Raw genomic sequence first — 14,494 nt, forward strand, 5'->3', positions numbered from 1 at the left:
ATTAACCCGTAAATAAAAGTGTCTGTTGCTTATTTGCAAGCGCCAGCGTGTTCGTTAGGATGCGTGGCCTTTGAACCCATTGTTGTGTCGCGGGTGACGTCAGTGCTGTGTGCGAGAGACGGGCAGCAGAGCGGCGTGCGCCTGGCGAGACAAAGGCGGCGGATCAGGGAATAGGAGAAAGAGGCGAGACACACTTCTTGTTTTTCGGGACACATCTGCATGGAAATGTGAAGAAAGTCCCCGGAACAGTTTATTGAGTGATGGGAAGATAAAACATCCGATTTCAGCACGAACTGAACCCTGTCCCTCCTCATATGCTTTTAAAATCATTTCTCCAACGCCCCCAAATTAGCAAACCTGCTAGCGTTAGCCAACTGCTTGCCACTCATCATTCCTTCAGAATCAGAAGAAAGGAGCAAGATAAAATACGGGAGGTGGCCCAGAGACAAAGTAAGTCAAAGTTTTTGTGTCATTTCAAGTACATACTGTTTAACTCCAGTACTGTGTTTGTTTATTATTTTGCTCGACAATGACTAACGTTAGCTGGGCTAGCTGTTATCCACAAACAAAGGCGGCGACAACGTGACTAACCATGTAATGTTAGCTAGTTGGCTAACAACAAATTACTGTTTCCAATTGACTAAACGGTTAGTTCTGAACGGGACTTTGTACTAAACATATAACATAGCTGACAATTAAATATTGACATTTCTAGTGTATTGTAATTGGGGAGACTTTCAGAATAATTGTTATCATGTGGCAATTCTATACATTACAACTAAACTAGCCCCACACCAACAATCAGCAGTCGAAAGAAAGAAACAACAGACAAAGCAAGGAGAGAGAGAGGAGGGACCCAAAGAAGAGACAGTGAAGAAGACGCTGCTTCAACAGCATATCTTACTTGTGTATCTATTGAGACAACCTGCCAAACAACTAACTTAGTTTATTTTGATATTTGTTCACTTTTTTGCGGACAACACCTAACCCGTTGTTGTTTATTCACTAGAAAGAACTGATACTTAAACTCATCTCCTGGAGTCTGATGCACAAATACGGGGACTATGCCTAGCCCCCTGTTCCACCCCGACATCATGGATCACGAAATGGTAGTGAGCAGTCCGCAGAACGGGGTCACTTTATCGAGGGAGACCGACCTAGAGTCACGGGACGAGGACCATCAGGAGGCTCTCCGCTATGCCCTCGACCAGCTGTCGCTCATGGCCATGGAGAAGGTCGATCGCAATGGAGGGCTGGTGGACACTCTAGACGGCACTTCGGGCTCGGTGGGAGAGATGTGTAACGGCCGTAGGAGGCGGCTATGTGGACCTACAGATGCTGGGAACACCCGGGTGGCTCTCGAGAGTCCCCGACGTCCTGCTCTCCTTCCCCGGAGTACTATGGCACGGGTGGCTACCACATGGCCGCCCCGCACTCCCATCCCATTCTCGGGGAACAAAGCTCCGTGCTGAGCCGAAAGAGGAGCGTCAACATGACTGAATGTGTACCTGTGCCCAGTTCGGAACACGTCGCAGAAATAGTTGGGAGACAAGGTATGTAACTGCTTTTTGAGTTTTCTTATGCTTTTCTTGCATAACCTTGTTTCACAACATCTGTCACTTGAATTCGTGCAGCTTGCATTGATCACCTATTCGAAAGTGAGCACCGTCCTTTGTTTGCCTTGTTCGGAAGTTTTGGCATCGTGGCCTTAAGTGTCTAGCTAGATAGAGTCCTTTGAGGTGACGTTAGCAAGTAGTGATGTTTACTGCGGGACGCAACACCAATGCTCGTGTGCTCATTTGACGTGTTTGGGAAGACGGTCGTTAGCGGGTGATTTGCGGTGTTAAACATTACTGATGAAAGTGTGTTGGTTGGCCGCAGCAGTTGTCGAGCTAGCTAGCTGTGGGTGCTTGGGAGCGCGAGGGGAGGGGTAGTTGGGAGGGGGGCGGTAGGGTCGGACAAAGCAGCAGCTTGTCGGGAGTCTGGACTTGTCTAGCACCCTGCTCCAAACAAAAGAAATGTATCGACCGATTTCTTTTCACGCCACATTTGGCTCTGGCCGTTGTTGTGGTGCCCGCGGGTAATCGTCGCATGTCCAGTCGCTCAAGTTCAAAGTTTTATTTTGGATGATTTTGTTGTTATTGTCTGCCGTGCACTAGAGAGATGCGGACAAGTGAGGGCCGCATTGCCTCAGCGCCGGGGCGGTGTTTGCGCTGGCCTGTTCGGGCGTCTGAACGAACACCTCCCGGTTGTCCAGCTTTCTCCCAGACAAAGCCCGCACATATCTCCCCGCAGATATCGACCTGTGTTGAGGGTGTTTGGCGCGCCTGGCTGTGGAAATGGCATTGTTCTCTTTGTTTGAAAGAGCCATGCTTTCTGCCTCCCATAATGACATCACACACGGCGCACATCATAGGCTGCGTCTAGTCCGTCGTCCCCTCTTAAAGGGACAGCATCTACAACCGGGGCAGCGATGTAGTGTGTCGTTAACTGTCCCCGACAAAATAAAAACACAGTTTAAAAAAAATGTAGTACAGAATATTATACGATGTTGTTGGGGGGTGCGGGGATGAACGGTAATTGTCATTCTATGACCGCTTGTGGTTAAGGCGGCGTCTACTGCGAATATGCCGTTAGTCCCCCCCCTCCCGTCCCGGTTATGTAAGTCTGTTTTCATATGCGCCCTCTTTAATATGCCACATGACACCGCCCAGCCAGTCTCCCGGGCGAGATGCTGCACTCCGGCCTGCCGCTGACACCCCGTGTGCACTGATAACACATGCATTAGAATATTAAAGTGGTCATTTGCGCAAAGATGAGATGATTAATAAATAAATAACGTGGCTTCTTTCCTTTTTTTTCCCCTCTTCTATTCTTTTCTTGTTTTCCTTCCCATCACTTCATCTTTCCTTTCTCTTTTCCCCTTGGCCTCATCCCTCTCCTCCTCCTCCTCTCTTTCTCTGTCCTCTCTTGTGGTGTGTGTAGGTTGTAAGATCAAGGCCCTGCGCGCCAAGACCAACACCTACATCAAGACACCGGTGCGCGGGGAGGAGCCGGTCTTCATCGTGACGGGCCGGCGAGAGGACGTGGAGATGGCCAAGCGCGAGATCATCTCGGCGGCCGAGCACTTCTCCATGATCCGCGCCTCGCCGCTGCAAGGCCGGGGCGGGCAGGGCCCCGGGGCTCCGGAGGCCCCCTCCCCGGGCCCCCCAACCTGCCCGGCCAGACCACCATCCAGGTGAGGGTGCCGTTACCGCGTGGTGGGCCTGGTGGTGGGGCCCAAGGGAGCCACCATCAAGCGCATCCAGCAGCAGACGCACACCTACATCGTGACGCCGAGCCGCGAGAAGGACCCCGTGTTCGAGGTGACGGGCATGCCGGAGAACGTGGACCGGGCGCGCGAGGAGATCGAGACGCACATCACGCTGCGCACCGGCGCCTTCGTGGACCTCTGCAGGCCGACAACGACTTCCACAGCAACGGCACCGACGTCAGCCTGGAAGGCCTTGGGGCCGCGCTGGGGGGCGCCGGGGGCCTCGGGGCTGCCCTCTGGTCCCGCGCCAACCACCCCAACCACCACCACAACCACCACCACCCCTCCCCATCAGGACCCCCACCCCCTCCCCCGCCACCACCCCCACCTCTCCCCTCCACCACCTCACGCAAGCCCTCGGCCTATCACAATGGGGCTTTGGGTCTGGAGGCATACCCCCCACCCAGGCGCCCCACTGAGGGAGGCAGTCCCACCAGCCCCTTCAGCACCGGCAGCAGTGGAGGAGGAGGCAGCGGCGGCTTCTCGTTCGGGGGCGACCCAACAGGCCTCGCAGGGCCCCCCGGTGCACCCGAAGACCTGGCTTTCGAGTTCAGCGCTGCCAACATCTGGGCGCCGTTCATGAACGGCGGCAAGCAGCAGCAGCAGCAGCAGCAGCAGCAGCAGCAGACGGCGGCGGCAGCAGGAGGAGGAGGAGGAGGCTCGTCGGTGGCCCAGGCAGTACCTCCTTCCTCCGGGGGGACGGCGCACCCACAGCCCCTCCGACGGAACAGCAGCGGGCTGAGCGGGGGCGTGCTGACGCCACGCCTCTCCCCCACGCTGCCCTGCGCCGTGGGCAGTGCCAGCGAGGCGGCCAGCCTCCTGGACCACCCGCTGGCCCGCCGGGCCCAGTCTGACCCGCTCAGCACCCTGGCTTGGCTGCAGACGAGCGGCGCCTCCTTCTCCTGCAGCGGCGGCGGCGGTGGGAGCAGCTCCAGCTCGGGCTCCAGCTCCACCGGCTACTCCTCCTGCTCGGCCTCCTCTCTGCCCGGCGGCTCCCCCACCGACTCGGAGGGCGGCGGCAGTGGCGTGGGGCTGCCGGCGGTCATGCTGGCCAGGCTGAAGAGCGGCGCGCCGGTCCCAGGGCTGGTGGTGGCCGGAGGAGGCAACAGGGATTGCTGCGTGTGCTTCGAGAGCGAGGTGACGGCGGCGCTGGTGCCATGCGGGCACAACCTCTTCTGCATGGACTGCGCCGGGCAAATCTGCCAGTCCCAGGAGCCCGAGTGCCCAAAGTGCACACGCCCGCCACCCAGTGCATCCGCATCTTCTCCTAATGCCACCCCGCCCCGGCCCAGCAAGGTCCACAGCCACCAGACAAAACAAACACACACACAAACAACAACAACAAACAAACAAACAAACAAACAAACCATTGGAAACCAGAATCTTCCTGCTCAAGAACTTTCTAGAAGTTGTGACTCCAGTGACAGACTGGTTCTGTGGCTGCAGGTGTTGGCCACACCCCTCCTGCCATGCTGGCAGACTCTGACTACCACATTAGATATGACACTATACTGATTGAATAAGGATAATATAATAATGATTAAGAGTAATAAGAGCTATGAAGGTGATAATAATAATGATTCTATTATATTATAGAGTCCTGTGTTTCATCAGAGACTGCACATGCATCTATTTCTTCCTACAACATGGAGCTTTGAACAAATAAGATGTTTTTTTTTTGGTTTCGTTTTTTTTTTTTTCCTGTTTTGGAGCTCGTGGGGAAAGACACCAGTGTCTTATTTTTCTTCTCTCTTCCACTTTTCCTTCTGTTTCGTATGGTGGTCTCTGTAGCTCTCTCTCTGTCTGTCTGTCTGTCTGTGTGTGTGTGTGTGTGTGTGTGTGTGTGTGTGTGTGTGTGTGTGTGTGTGTGTGTGTGTGTGTCTGTCTGTGTGTGAGTGCAGTCTGGGCCTCTTTTTTCTCCAGGCAGTCAACACTGACTCTGTCTCCTCTGAATGGACGGACAGGTGTGTGTTCAGTCGAAGGTAACTTAGGTTTGCAGTCTTGAGTGTGTGTGTGTGTGTGTGTGTGTGTGTGTGTGTTTGGTGTCCTTAGACACTCTGGAGAAGGTTCTGTCCACTTGGGCCAGCGTTGGCCATAAGTTACACTTACACACACACACACACACACACACACACACACACACACACCGGGCGCCTGTCAGACTATATGGTTGCAGAGCTCTATGTCCATTTCCCCCCTTTTTTCTTCTCTTGAATTCTTCTGGCTGGAGAATGAATGAGATCTCTTGCCTATTTCTACAGTGATTACAGAACTGATATGCTAAGCAGTGATTGACATATTTGAACATAGGATAAGGTTAGACTAGTACTCGTCACTACAGCGCCATCCAGGCCAGGGCTCTGAGGGAGACCCCAGGCCTCTTGCTTGTCTCTTATTGTTCTGTGTTTTGTCCCCACGTGGAGACATTCCGCCCCTAGACCCCTAGCATCATGATGGAATAGAGCTGTGTGCACCCAGGACGGGCTGGGATCAACCCTGTGGTCGCTCCCTGTGTGGCTGGTCCGTGAACATCTTGTTGAGCTGGTGTTTTGGGTCAGTTGGTCGTGGTCGTGGAAGTCGAGTCTGGGGATGGGTGACTCCTTGCGGCTAGCGACTCGGGTCCTGAGTGAGAGGGAGAGTAGTGTTGTTCTCTTCTCCGACTGCTTTGGGTGCGACTGCTCTACTCTACTCTGGCTGACACACACTTGCTGTCCTTCCCATCCAATTTCCTATTCTAGTTATAATCATCGTTGACTATTATTATTTGTATTATTATTATTATTGCGACTGCTATTACCGATGTCCTCTCCACACGAGTCCGTAGACGTGTGCCAGGCTTGAGAGGAGCCTCAGTCTTCCGCCCCCTCCACTAAAGCGCTTTGCCCCCCCCCCCCCCCCCCCCTTTCTCATGTGGTGGTTCCTTTAGCTGTCCGCATGGGCCTCGGAGCTCCGTGTGTGTGTGTGTGTGTGTGTGTGTGTGTGTGTGTGTGTGTGTGTGTGTGTGTGTGTGTGTGTGTGTGTGTGGGGGTCCCACGTGCATCCCAATGAGCGCTTCTGTGTAGTAGGAAGTGATGTCGTTTGACTTGTTTCTACTCAATGACAATGACAAGCCATGAGTTACACACTCTCTCTCTCACACACACACACACACACACACACACACACACACCACACACACACACACACACACACACACACACAGAGACACACACACACACACACAGAGACATGCTTTATCAAAAAGGGCTTCCCAGGTTCTATATTTCAGGCTCAAGCCGATCAATGGTGACTATATGACATACATACATACACTAACACACACATGCACGCGCTCACACCCAGTTAATATGGCAGCTAGGTCACGCAGGGCTTCCAGGTGTGTGTGTGTGTGTGTGTCCCCTCCTGGTCCCTGTGTGTGTGTAGTGTAGTGTAGTGTAGTGTGTTGTGTTGTAGTGTGTTGGACCTCTACGCTGGGGCTTCAGGTGGGCACTGAACCGGAGGCTGGCTGATGGGTTGCTTGGTTGCCATGCAGATTGGGTTCCCTGACTCCTGGACTCCGGACGCGGCCCACGCTTGGGCCAGCTGCGTGTAATCTGGGTCGTCGGAGGGCTTCCGCTGCAGCCAAGCCTGTGAAAGTTCTGGGCATGCTCAGTTGCTGGCTGTCTGCAATGTCTCTTCAGGATGGGGGGTTGTGATGTCATCTCTGAGCGCCAGTCCCCTGGCCTGGCCTGGCCTACCATCGGCCGTCTCCATGTGAGTGTAGTGGTTTGGGAGCCCTCTGTTTCTCCTGATATGAAAGTTTTTGGGGGGAGGGGTTATGAAAGGGTTTTTATGTTACTGGGGTAAAGGGTGCCCCCTAATGGTTACAAAAGTGCAGTGACGCCATCTTCTGCCTCTCTGACTTGCTTTCCTGCCTCTTCTTTCTTTTTTTTTTTTTCTTTTGTCTTTAATTTTACTTTATGCGAAACCAAAAGTCGTTTCAGTAATAAGGTTCAGGCTTGAAGTGTTGAATGAGTGAGAGACTGTGTGTGGTGTGTGTGAGTGTGTGTTGTGTGCTCGTGTGTGTGTGTGTGTGTGTGTGTGTGTGTGGTGGGTCAAAGGTCTGCCCTTAATCAATCATGGGACTTAATTTTGTGCTGTTGTTTATTTTGTTGTTGGTCTCTCTAACCTTACCAAGCTTAAGAAGTGAACGACGCTTGAAAGTGTAGTTTTTAAAAAAGTGTACCATTCTTTGTCAGTGATCTTTCTGCATGTCTTGAAAGCCACCCGCGTTAACGAATACTTTTTCTACAAAAAAAAGTGAGAACTACTTTAAAGAGGAAAAAAAAGACAAAACTTTTTACATATTTTTATTTTTCATTGATTCCTGGACCCATAACCCTCTCCTCTCTATATAATGTGACCATTTTATTACTTCAACCTTAGTCCTTTATTTTCCATAGTTCTGTTGTTTTCCTGTGTATAACATATAGGCATTTTATAACAAAAATGGAGATAAATTATTGATGAAAAAAATTTAAAATTGAAATCTATTTTATTTGAAAGTTTTATGGACCTTTTTAAAAGCGCCAAGCCGGGAACAGTGATGTACACAGGGCCTCCTGGTGTGCGCTGCCTCAACGGTTTATGAGAAATGTATTAAGAGTTTTATTTTTATGCTTCTTTAATAAAATCTAGTTTGTTTTATTTACTTTTTTAAATTTTTGTTTACTTTTTTTGTAATGCCAAGCGATACCCTCCTGTTGTCGTGGGTCCATTTAATCTCAGCGCTTACATCCTTTTGTGTTCGGCCCACTGGGAACACATTTGTAGAAAAGGTACAGGTGGGGGTGTGTGTGTGAGGTGTGAGTGAGCAAGTCATATTGTTGAGCACACACACACACACGCACTCCGCAGTATCCCGGATAGCTCTTAAGCGCGTCCGGGAACTCCTGCTATGTGAAGATATTGATGTTGGAATCAGAGGCCATCTCTGACAGGTGTTTCTAGAATTGTGTTGTTTGGAGGCGGAGCGTCCAAGCGCATGTACAGGGTACTTAGAAGGCCATGAGACGGGGGAACCGGTGCACCGGGAGTTCAGTGCAGTGTTCCCCTCTCTTCCGCCTCTGGAAATATACAAGTGGGGTTCTTATCCCTCAGAACCACACGAAGAAACAGTACGTCCTCAGTTTTCCACTAAAGACATTTTTTTTTTTTTTTTTTTTTTTCAAACTTCCTCTTAGTTTCCACTTCTTCATTGATATATGAATGTCTTGTATGGGAAGAGTTGTTCTGCTTTTTTTTTTTAACTTTATTATGTACCATGATATCATTTTTACATTTTCTGACATGGAGAGTAGAGTATTATGTTTGGGGATATATTTAAAGTATATGTATATTTAATTATTATTATTAATTTTTTGCACATAATATATCTTTAAATTATTTTCCCTCTAGGAAGAAGAAGGGGAGATAAACTAATGTGATTGCCGACCAAAATCTATTACCAGTAAGATGACCCTATCAAATACCCTACTTCCGACCATTAGTAGATTACAAATCAAGATGTAACACAGGAGTTTAAAAGGAATTTTAATATACACGATAACAGCACTCCCTATCCCCAGTTTTATTCTAGTTTTACTTTTTTCATATGTTTAAACTACAGGCAAAAATTGTAAAGCCACAAAAACAACGGATGTTTCTTGCCACTAGCCAAGTCAGGTACACATACAGAAGTATTTTGGCCTTAAGTGATCAATAGGTTTGGGAGACAATGCTTTCCTGTAGTATTTTTTTATTTTTTTTGAGTGTAACTGAAGGCTGTCCCTCAACCAAAACAAAAGACTAGAGAGAGACGGGGAAAGTAACTGCTGTGAATCTTCTTTGCTGCAGTCTGTGCTGTAATATCTGGATACATGGGAAGCGTCAGTGATGTAGTTCCCGCTGTTACCTCAAGAGGGAGGCTAAAGGTTGTTGGAAGTGGGCGCTGCGGGGAGTGTCCTGCCCTTTTCCCGTATGTCCTCACGTGATGTGTATGCTGGTACAAGTTCCTTTTTCAGGGGAGAAGATTTTGAGGAATTAAACTGAATAATTACATTTTTCAATGCATATTCACAAGGATGAAAATCGTATTGTTTCAGACGTTCAAAATTCACTTTTTTTTTTATTCAATACTTTAAGGAGCTACAGAAATGACATCAATGTGTGAAATATTTGTGTTTTGGATACATGTTCTTTTCCAAATATATTTCCCTTTTTATTTCATAATTAGTTTGATCAATTTTATGCTAAGTTTTTCTTTGAATTGTTTTCTTTCTTAGATGCAAAAAAGTCTCAATTGTTACCAAAACAGAAACTGTAGTCTTATTCGTTTTGATTTGATCTGGTTTCCTCCGCTGTCTTGTTGAAAGGTCAAAGGTCAGTGCGAATCATTTACACGTACTGATCTTCCTGGTCGTTTTGTTTGGCCTTGAAACCACACGCGTTCATACGCAGACCCGGTCCATATGGCCTGCAGTCATTCTTTAAAACATATTTGAATTGCTCAATGTAGATTTACACATTTCTCATATCTTTGGAGCCATTCTTGGAGTTAGCAGATGTGTGTGCATCATCCATTTTGTGGTAGCCTATTTATTTTGGATTGGTCATGTTTTGCCTTCGGAGGAGAAGGAGATGAAGAGTCTCACACGTGCTTGCTATTTTTGGGATGATACTTTTTACATGTAAGGTTACTCTAATAATTTTTGGAATATTTTCAAGGCCTATTTTACCCCCCTTCCCACACCCTACCCAATTTCATACATAAGACTGTTGTTTTTATGTACTATCGCATATTTTCAGACAAAATAAAAGTGTTTTTGAATATTGCGTCAGTCTGGTGTGTATTTTTCATGTTTGTGTACAACACTGTTGTCGGTATCTAACCACAGTCATTGTGAAGAGCATTACATTCATATTATGAACTCTTCCTGATTAACGGGGAGTTTTCCTTGCCCCTGTCACCATTGTGCTTGCTCTAAGGGGCTCCAGGAACTGGGCTCTGTAAAGCGCCTTGAGACAATTGTATTTTTTGGCGCTATAGAAATAAAAAACGAATTTAATTCATATTTCCCTCCTTTAGCAGGAATCCCTCCCTGATATTAGGCTTCGTATCCTCAAGTTCAGGTCAAATAGACGTTTACCTGTTTTTCACACCCATTCTCCTGTTTTGGCTGGTCTCACAGAGCTCTTAAAGGTGTAGTACGTAGTTTTTGTGGTCAAAAATGAGAAACTAAAAAGACAGGGAGCAACAGGACTTCCTGTGAATTCTATGGATCCCGTTTCAGGGTTTCAGGAATCACTGTCTTTTCTTCATGGTCAGAGGAATGCAAAGAGGTGTGAGCGAGATTAAATATGAGCATGAACAGAGATGCTAAGAATGAGGTGTGAGCGAGATTAAATATGAGCATAAACATAGTAATAGAATGAGGTGTGAATGAGATTAAATATGAGCACAAACAGATGCTAAAAATCAGGGATTCTGACGGAGCAGCCCGCCCGGCGTGTTGGGTTCAGATGTTTTTATTTTTTTTAGTATTAATAGGAAGCAATGCAGCGGACACCCATCCTCATTCCGTGATAGGAATAATCATAATGAGAATTAAAAAACTTAGAAACATCCTCGGTATAAAAAAGTATCTCTCATGCAAACTTCTATCCACGCTCCATTCAGAAAGAACGCCGAACGTGAAAGTCACAAGCTGGGGAATGTCACACAGGTGCAGGACTGGAACTCAAAGAGGAGAAAGAGAGACCAAGCAATCATTCATTATTGGCAGGTAACATCACAGAGACGTGCTGGTACTGTACTGGTCGTCCCCATCATGCACTTAGGTCTATTCACAAAGGTGGGCATCGCTGGGTTGTCATGGTGACGTTTCGTTTCTGCGTGCATGCATGCATGTATGTGTTGTCAATGCCCATTTTGTGCTTGAGCGCTGTGCAGTGTGTGTGTGGGGGTGCTAGGATACTGTCTCCAAGTTAAAGCAAGGGAACTTTACTGTGACCGTTTTCAAGACTTCTCAACATGAAGGCCTACGCTACTCTGCAGGACGTGACGTTTCGGTGCCGGTGTATATTTGCGTAGGTGGTGTGTGTGTGTGTGTGTGTGTGTGTGTGTGTTTTTGTGTGTGTGTGTATATTTGTGGTGCTCCAGGAGGGCAGTGTGCTCTGGAGCGCATGAGGCCCGGATCAGGCCCGAGTCTGGCCTAGGGTCACCTGCCTCCAGCTGAGTTAACGGTTCCAATCTGTCAAGACAAGACATTCTAGAGTCAAGAGTCATTCTAGAAAGGACTCAGCAGTTAACTATGACTACCAAGGTTAGAGGAATTTACACTATTCCTCAAAATTCCGCCGAGTTTCTCCTTCGTTTTTTTTTCGATTTAATGATTTTTTTTGTGCTAACTTCATTACTACATTTGCACTGTAAACATTTGAAAGAGTGTCGAAGAGGAGATTGGAAGGACGGGGACAGGTGACATTAGGTTAGGGTCATCTTCAACAGAACACTTCAGTGGTTGAGGGCCAGCCGTCCACTTCTGCATCTGACAAGAGACATCCTAAGGAGGATGACCTCAAACACCATGGTCTTCCTTGTGGTCCTCTTGCAGCCAAACAAACTGACTTCAGCCGGATCTGCGCCACATCAAGGCCGGATCAGGGCCAGATCCTGGATGATTGCTATAAAGCATCATGGAATGCCAGGAAGCAGTCGTCACTAGCGTACATTCCCATCAATCAACAAAACGGGCCTCTAGGATTTGCTACAAGCCTCCAAAACGGGCTTTCCACCGACTCTGTGTCCAAGAGAAGTTGAAGAAGAAGATTAGTATTGCTTTAAGACTTGTGTTGAAAACGATGATGAGACATAACAACCCCAACCCAGAGAGCCAGCCTTCACGGCACACCAGCAGGCAGAGTGGGCTAGCATAGGGTGGGCTAGCATAGGGTGGGCTAGCATAGGACTAGTTGAAATATCAGTGTGTGTCTGTGTCTGTGTGCAAAAACCTGTATATATCGCCAAACAAGGAGTCACATAATTGCTGACCAGATTATGAGATCATGCGATCTTTCTATCATGCACACCTATAGGTTTCCATCTGTGGCCTGGGCATGGGCCTGCCTCTAGGCTGCAGTGTTGCTGTGGGCGCTGGAGGGGGGCGCTGTAGGCGTCATCTCTTCAGGCAGTCTGACTGGCTGAGGGTGGCACTGCAGGCCTGAGGCCAGGGCACATCACCGCATACTCTCTCTCTTTCTTTCTTTTCTTTTCTCTTCTATTGCCCCTTCTTTCTCTTTCTCTCTCTAAGCAGTGATCCTTTGTTCTTTGTGCTATCCACCCTCATGTTCTTCCTTTTAAATCATAATGATTGATTCTGTTACTTAGTTGAGGCAGCAGGTTTGGACTTTCTTCCTCCTGACGGCGTGATGTCCTGACGGCGTGATGGTCCTGACGGCGTGATGTTTCTGACGGCGTGATGGGCCTGACGGCGTGATGTTTCTGACGGCGTGATGGTCCTGACGGCGTGATGGGCCTGACGCCGCGATGGTCCTGACGCCGTGATGGGCCTGACGGCGTGATGGGTCTGAGCCAGTGAAGCTCCTTCAGGGTTTAGAGTGTCAGTGTCATTTACTGGACACAATCAGTGTTTGTCTGTGCGCTCAGTCCTTTGCTCACAGACCAAAAAACAAACACAACTAAACAAACAAACAAACAAATAACTGCAATACACAAGCTAAGAGCAGTAAACAAGTGTGAGGAAGCATCCACGTGTTCTCTGGGCTTGGGGTCTGCTATCTCCATAGAAACATGCTGACACACAACAGACGGCCTCAATGTACAGGGTGAATGTGTGAGTGTGTGAGAGAGATAGAGGAAGGAAGACATATAGTGTGTGTGTTTGTGTGTGTGTGTGTGTGTGTGTGTGGGTGTGTGTGTCTGTCATGAGAGAGCGAAACAGCAGGTGAGAAAGGACGCAGTAATGAAGGACAGTAACTACAGGGAACAGAACAGCACAGAGGGAACACACACACACACAAACACACACACACACACACACACACACACACACACACACACACACACACAGACAGAGAGAGAGAGAGAGAGAGACCAGAGAGAGAACACAGAATGAAAAGGCAGTGGCTGAACATGCAGAAAGGCCAAGTGCGAGATCTGCTGTCAAAATAAAAGTCCCACCCCCCCAGGGTTCTGTTCAGAAGGTGGTTTGAGGCAGGAGAGAGTTCAGAGTGTTGCCCAGGCAACCCGAGGGTCAGTCCGAGGGTCGGGGCAGGAGCAGAGTGCCCATGTGCTTGTGCCGTAGCTGTCCGAAGCAGGCGGGCACTGTGGGTAGAGCACTGGGGAGGTGACGTGCCCGAGTGCTCAGGAGAGACTCATCACTAGTGACGTTTCAGTGCCAGAGAGCACGCTGAGCCCCACACCAGGTATTGACATGTTATTAGCGGATGTTAATAGCTGGAGTGCGGCTTGTATTATTCAATCATTATTAATGCTTTATTAATGTTCGTCAGTAACTTATAGTGGTAGTAGCCCTGTGATTAAAGGAAATCAAAAAATCAAAAATATAAAATACAGGGATTAAAGTATTGCCATGGCAACCCATTCTCATGGTGCACTGACTTGAGCTGAGCTGAGCTCCACTGGTGTGTGTGTGTGTGTTGTATTGCACATACTCCACTGGTGTGTGTGTGTGTGTATTGCACATATTTCTCAGATGTTGCTAGGGGCACCCCCAAGGGGTACCCAGAAGCAGCTATGACCTTTTGACCCCTCTTGCCCTGTCCCACCCGGACTTCATCAGAACCAAATGGTGTGGAATCGGGGGTGAGAGGTTCAGGGAATCGGGGGCGGCATCAAGAAAGGTCAAAGGTCATTGCACAGTCCTTTGAGTGAGGGGCGTGGCTGGGTTTCTTGTGCCATATTAACGGTGGCCCTTAGCTAGCGCGTCCCTCTTCTGCGGAGCGCTGGTCGGACTTGAGCTTGACGAACTCCTTGGCGACCTCGTCGTTGTTGCGCTGGGAGAGGATGCGCAGCACGGTCAGGCCCGTCTCGTCCATGTGCAGGCGCTTGCCCAGCGGCAGCCAGCAGGTGGCGCTGCCGCGCGACGCCATCTCCCTCAGCTGCAGCACGCTCAGCCCCAC

General features: G+C 48.8%; 1 protein-coding gene, 1 long non-coding RNA gene and 1 pseudogene across 2 annotated transcripts in view; 2 read left to right on the top strand and 1 right to left on the bottom strand.

Annotated features, from left to right (window-relative positions):
• The first annotated feature begins 14 nt into the window (after positions 1-14).
• On the top strand, positions 15-4,717 carry LOC105905817 (annotated as a pseudogene).
• Positions 4,718-6,521: 1,804 nt separating this feature from the next.
• LOC122128852 overlaps positions 6,522-14,494 on the top strand; it is a 17,110-nt gene continuing 9,137 nt past the window's right edge. Inside the window, exon 1 of the long non-coding RNA XR_006151657.1 lies at positions 6,522-6,689. This is a non-coding gene — a long non-coding RNA (uncharacterized LOC122128852). The remainder of the gene's footprint in view (positions 6,690-14,494) is intronic.
• Positions 14,040-14,494, bottom strand: part of LOC116219519 (protein unc-13 homolog A) — a 1,824-nt gene continuing 1,369 nt past the window's right edge. The window contains exon 3 of the mRNA XM_031562846.1: positions 14,040-14,494. This exon is cut by the window's right edge and continues 85 nt beyond it. Within this exon, the coding sequence (XP_031418706.1) occupies positions 14,288-14,494 (207 nt within the window). The 3' untranslated portion in view covers positions 14,040-14,287.

This window comes from Clupea harengus, chromosome 25 (assembly GCF_900700415.2).
Source record: "Clupea harengus chromosome 25, Ch_v2.0.2, whole genome shotgun sequence".
In the NCBI taxonomy this organism is placed as follows: domain Eukaryota; kingdom Metazoa; phylum Chordata; class Actinopteri; order Clupeiformes; family Clupeidae; genus Clupea; species Clupea harengus.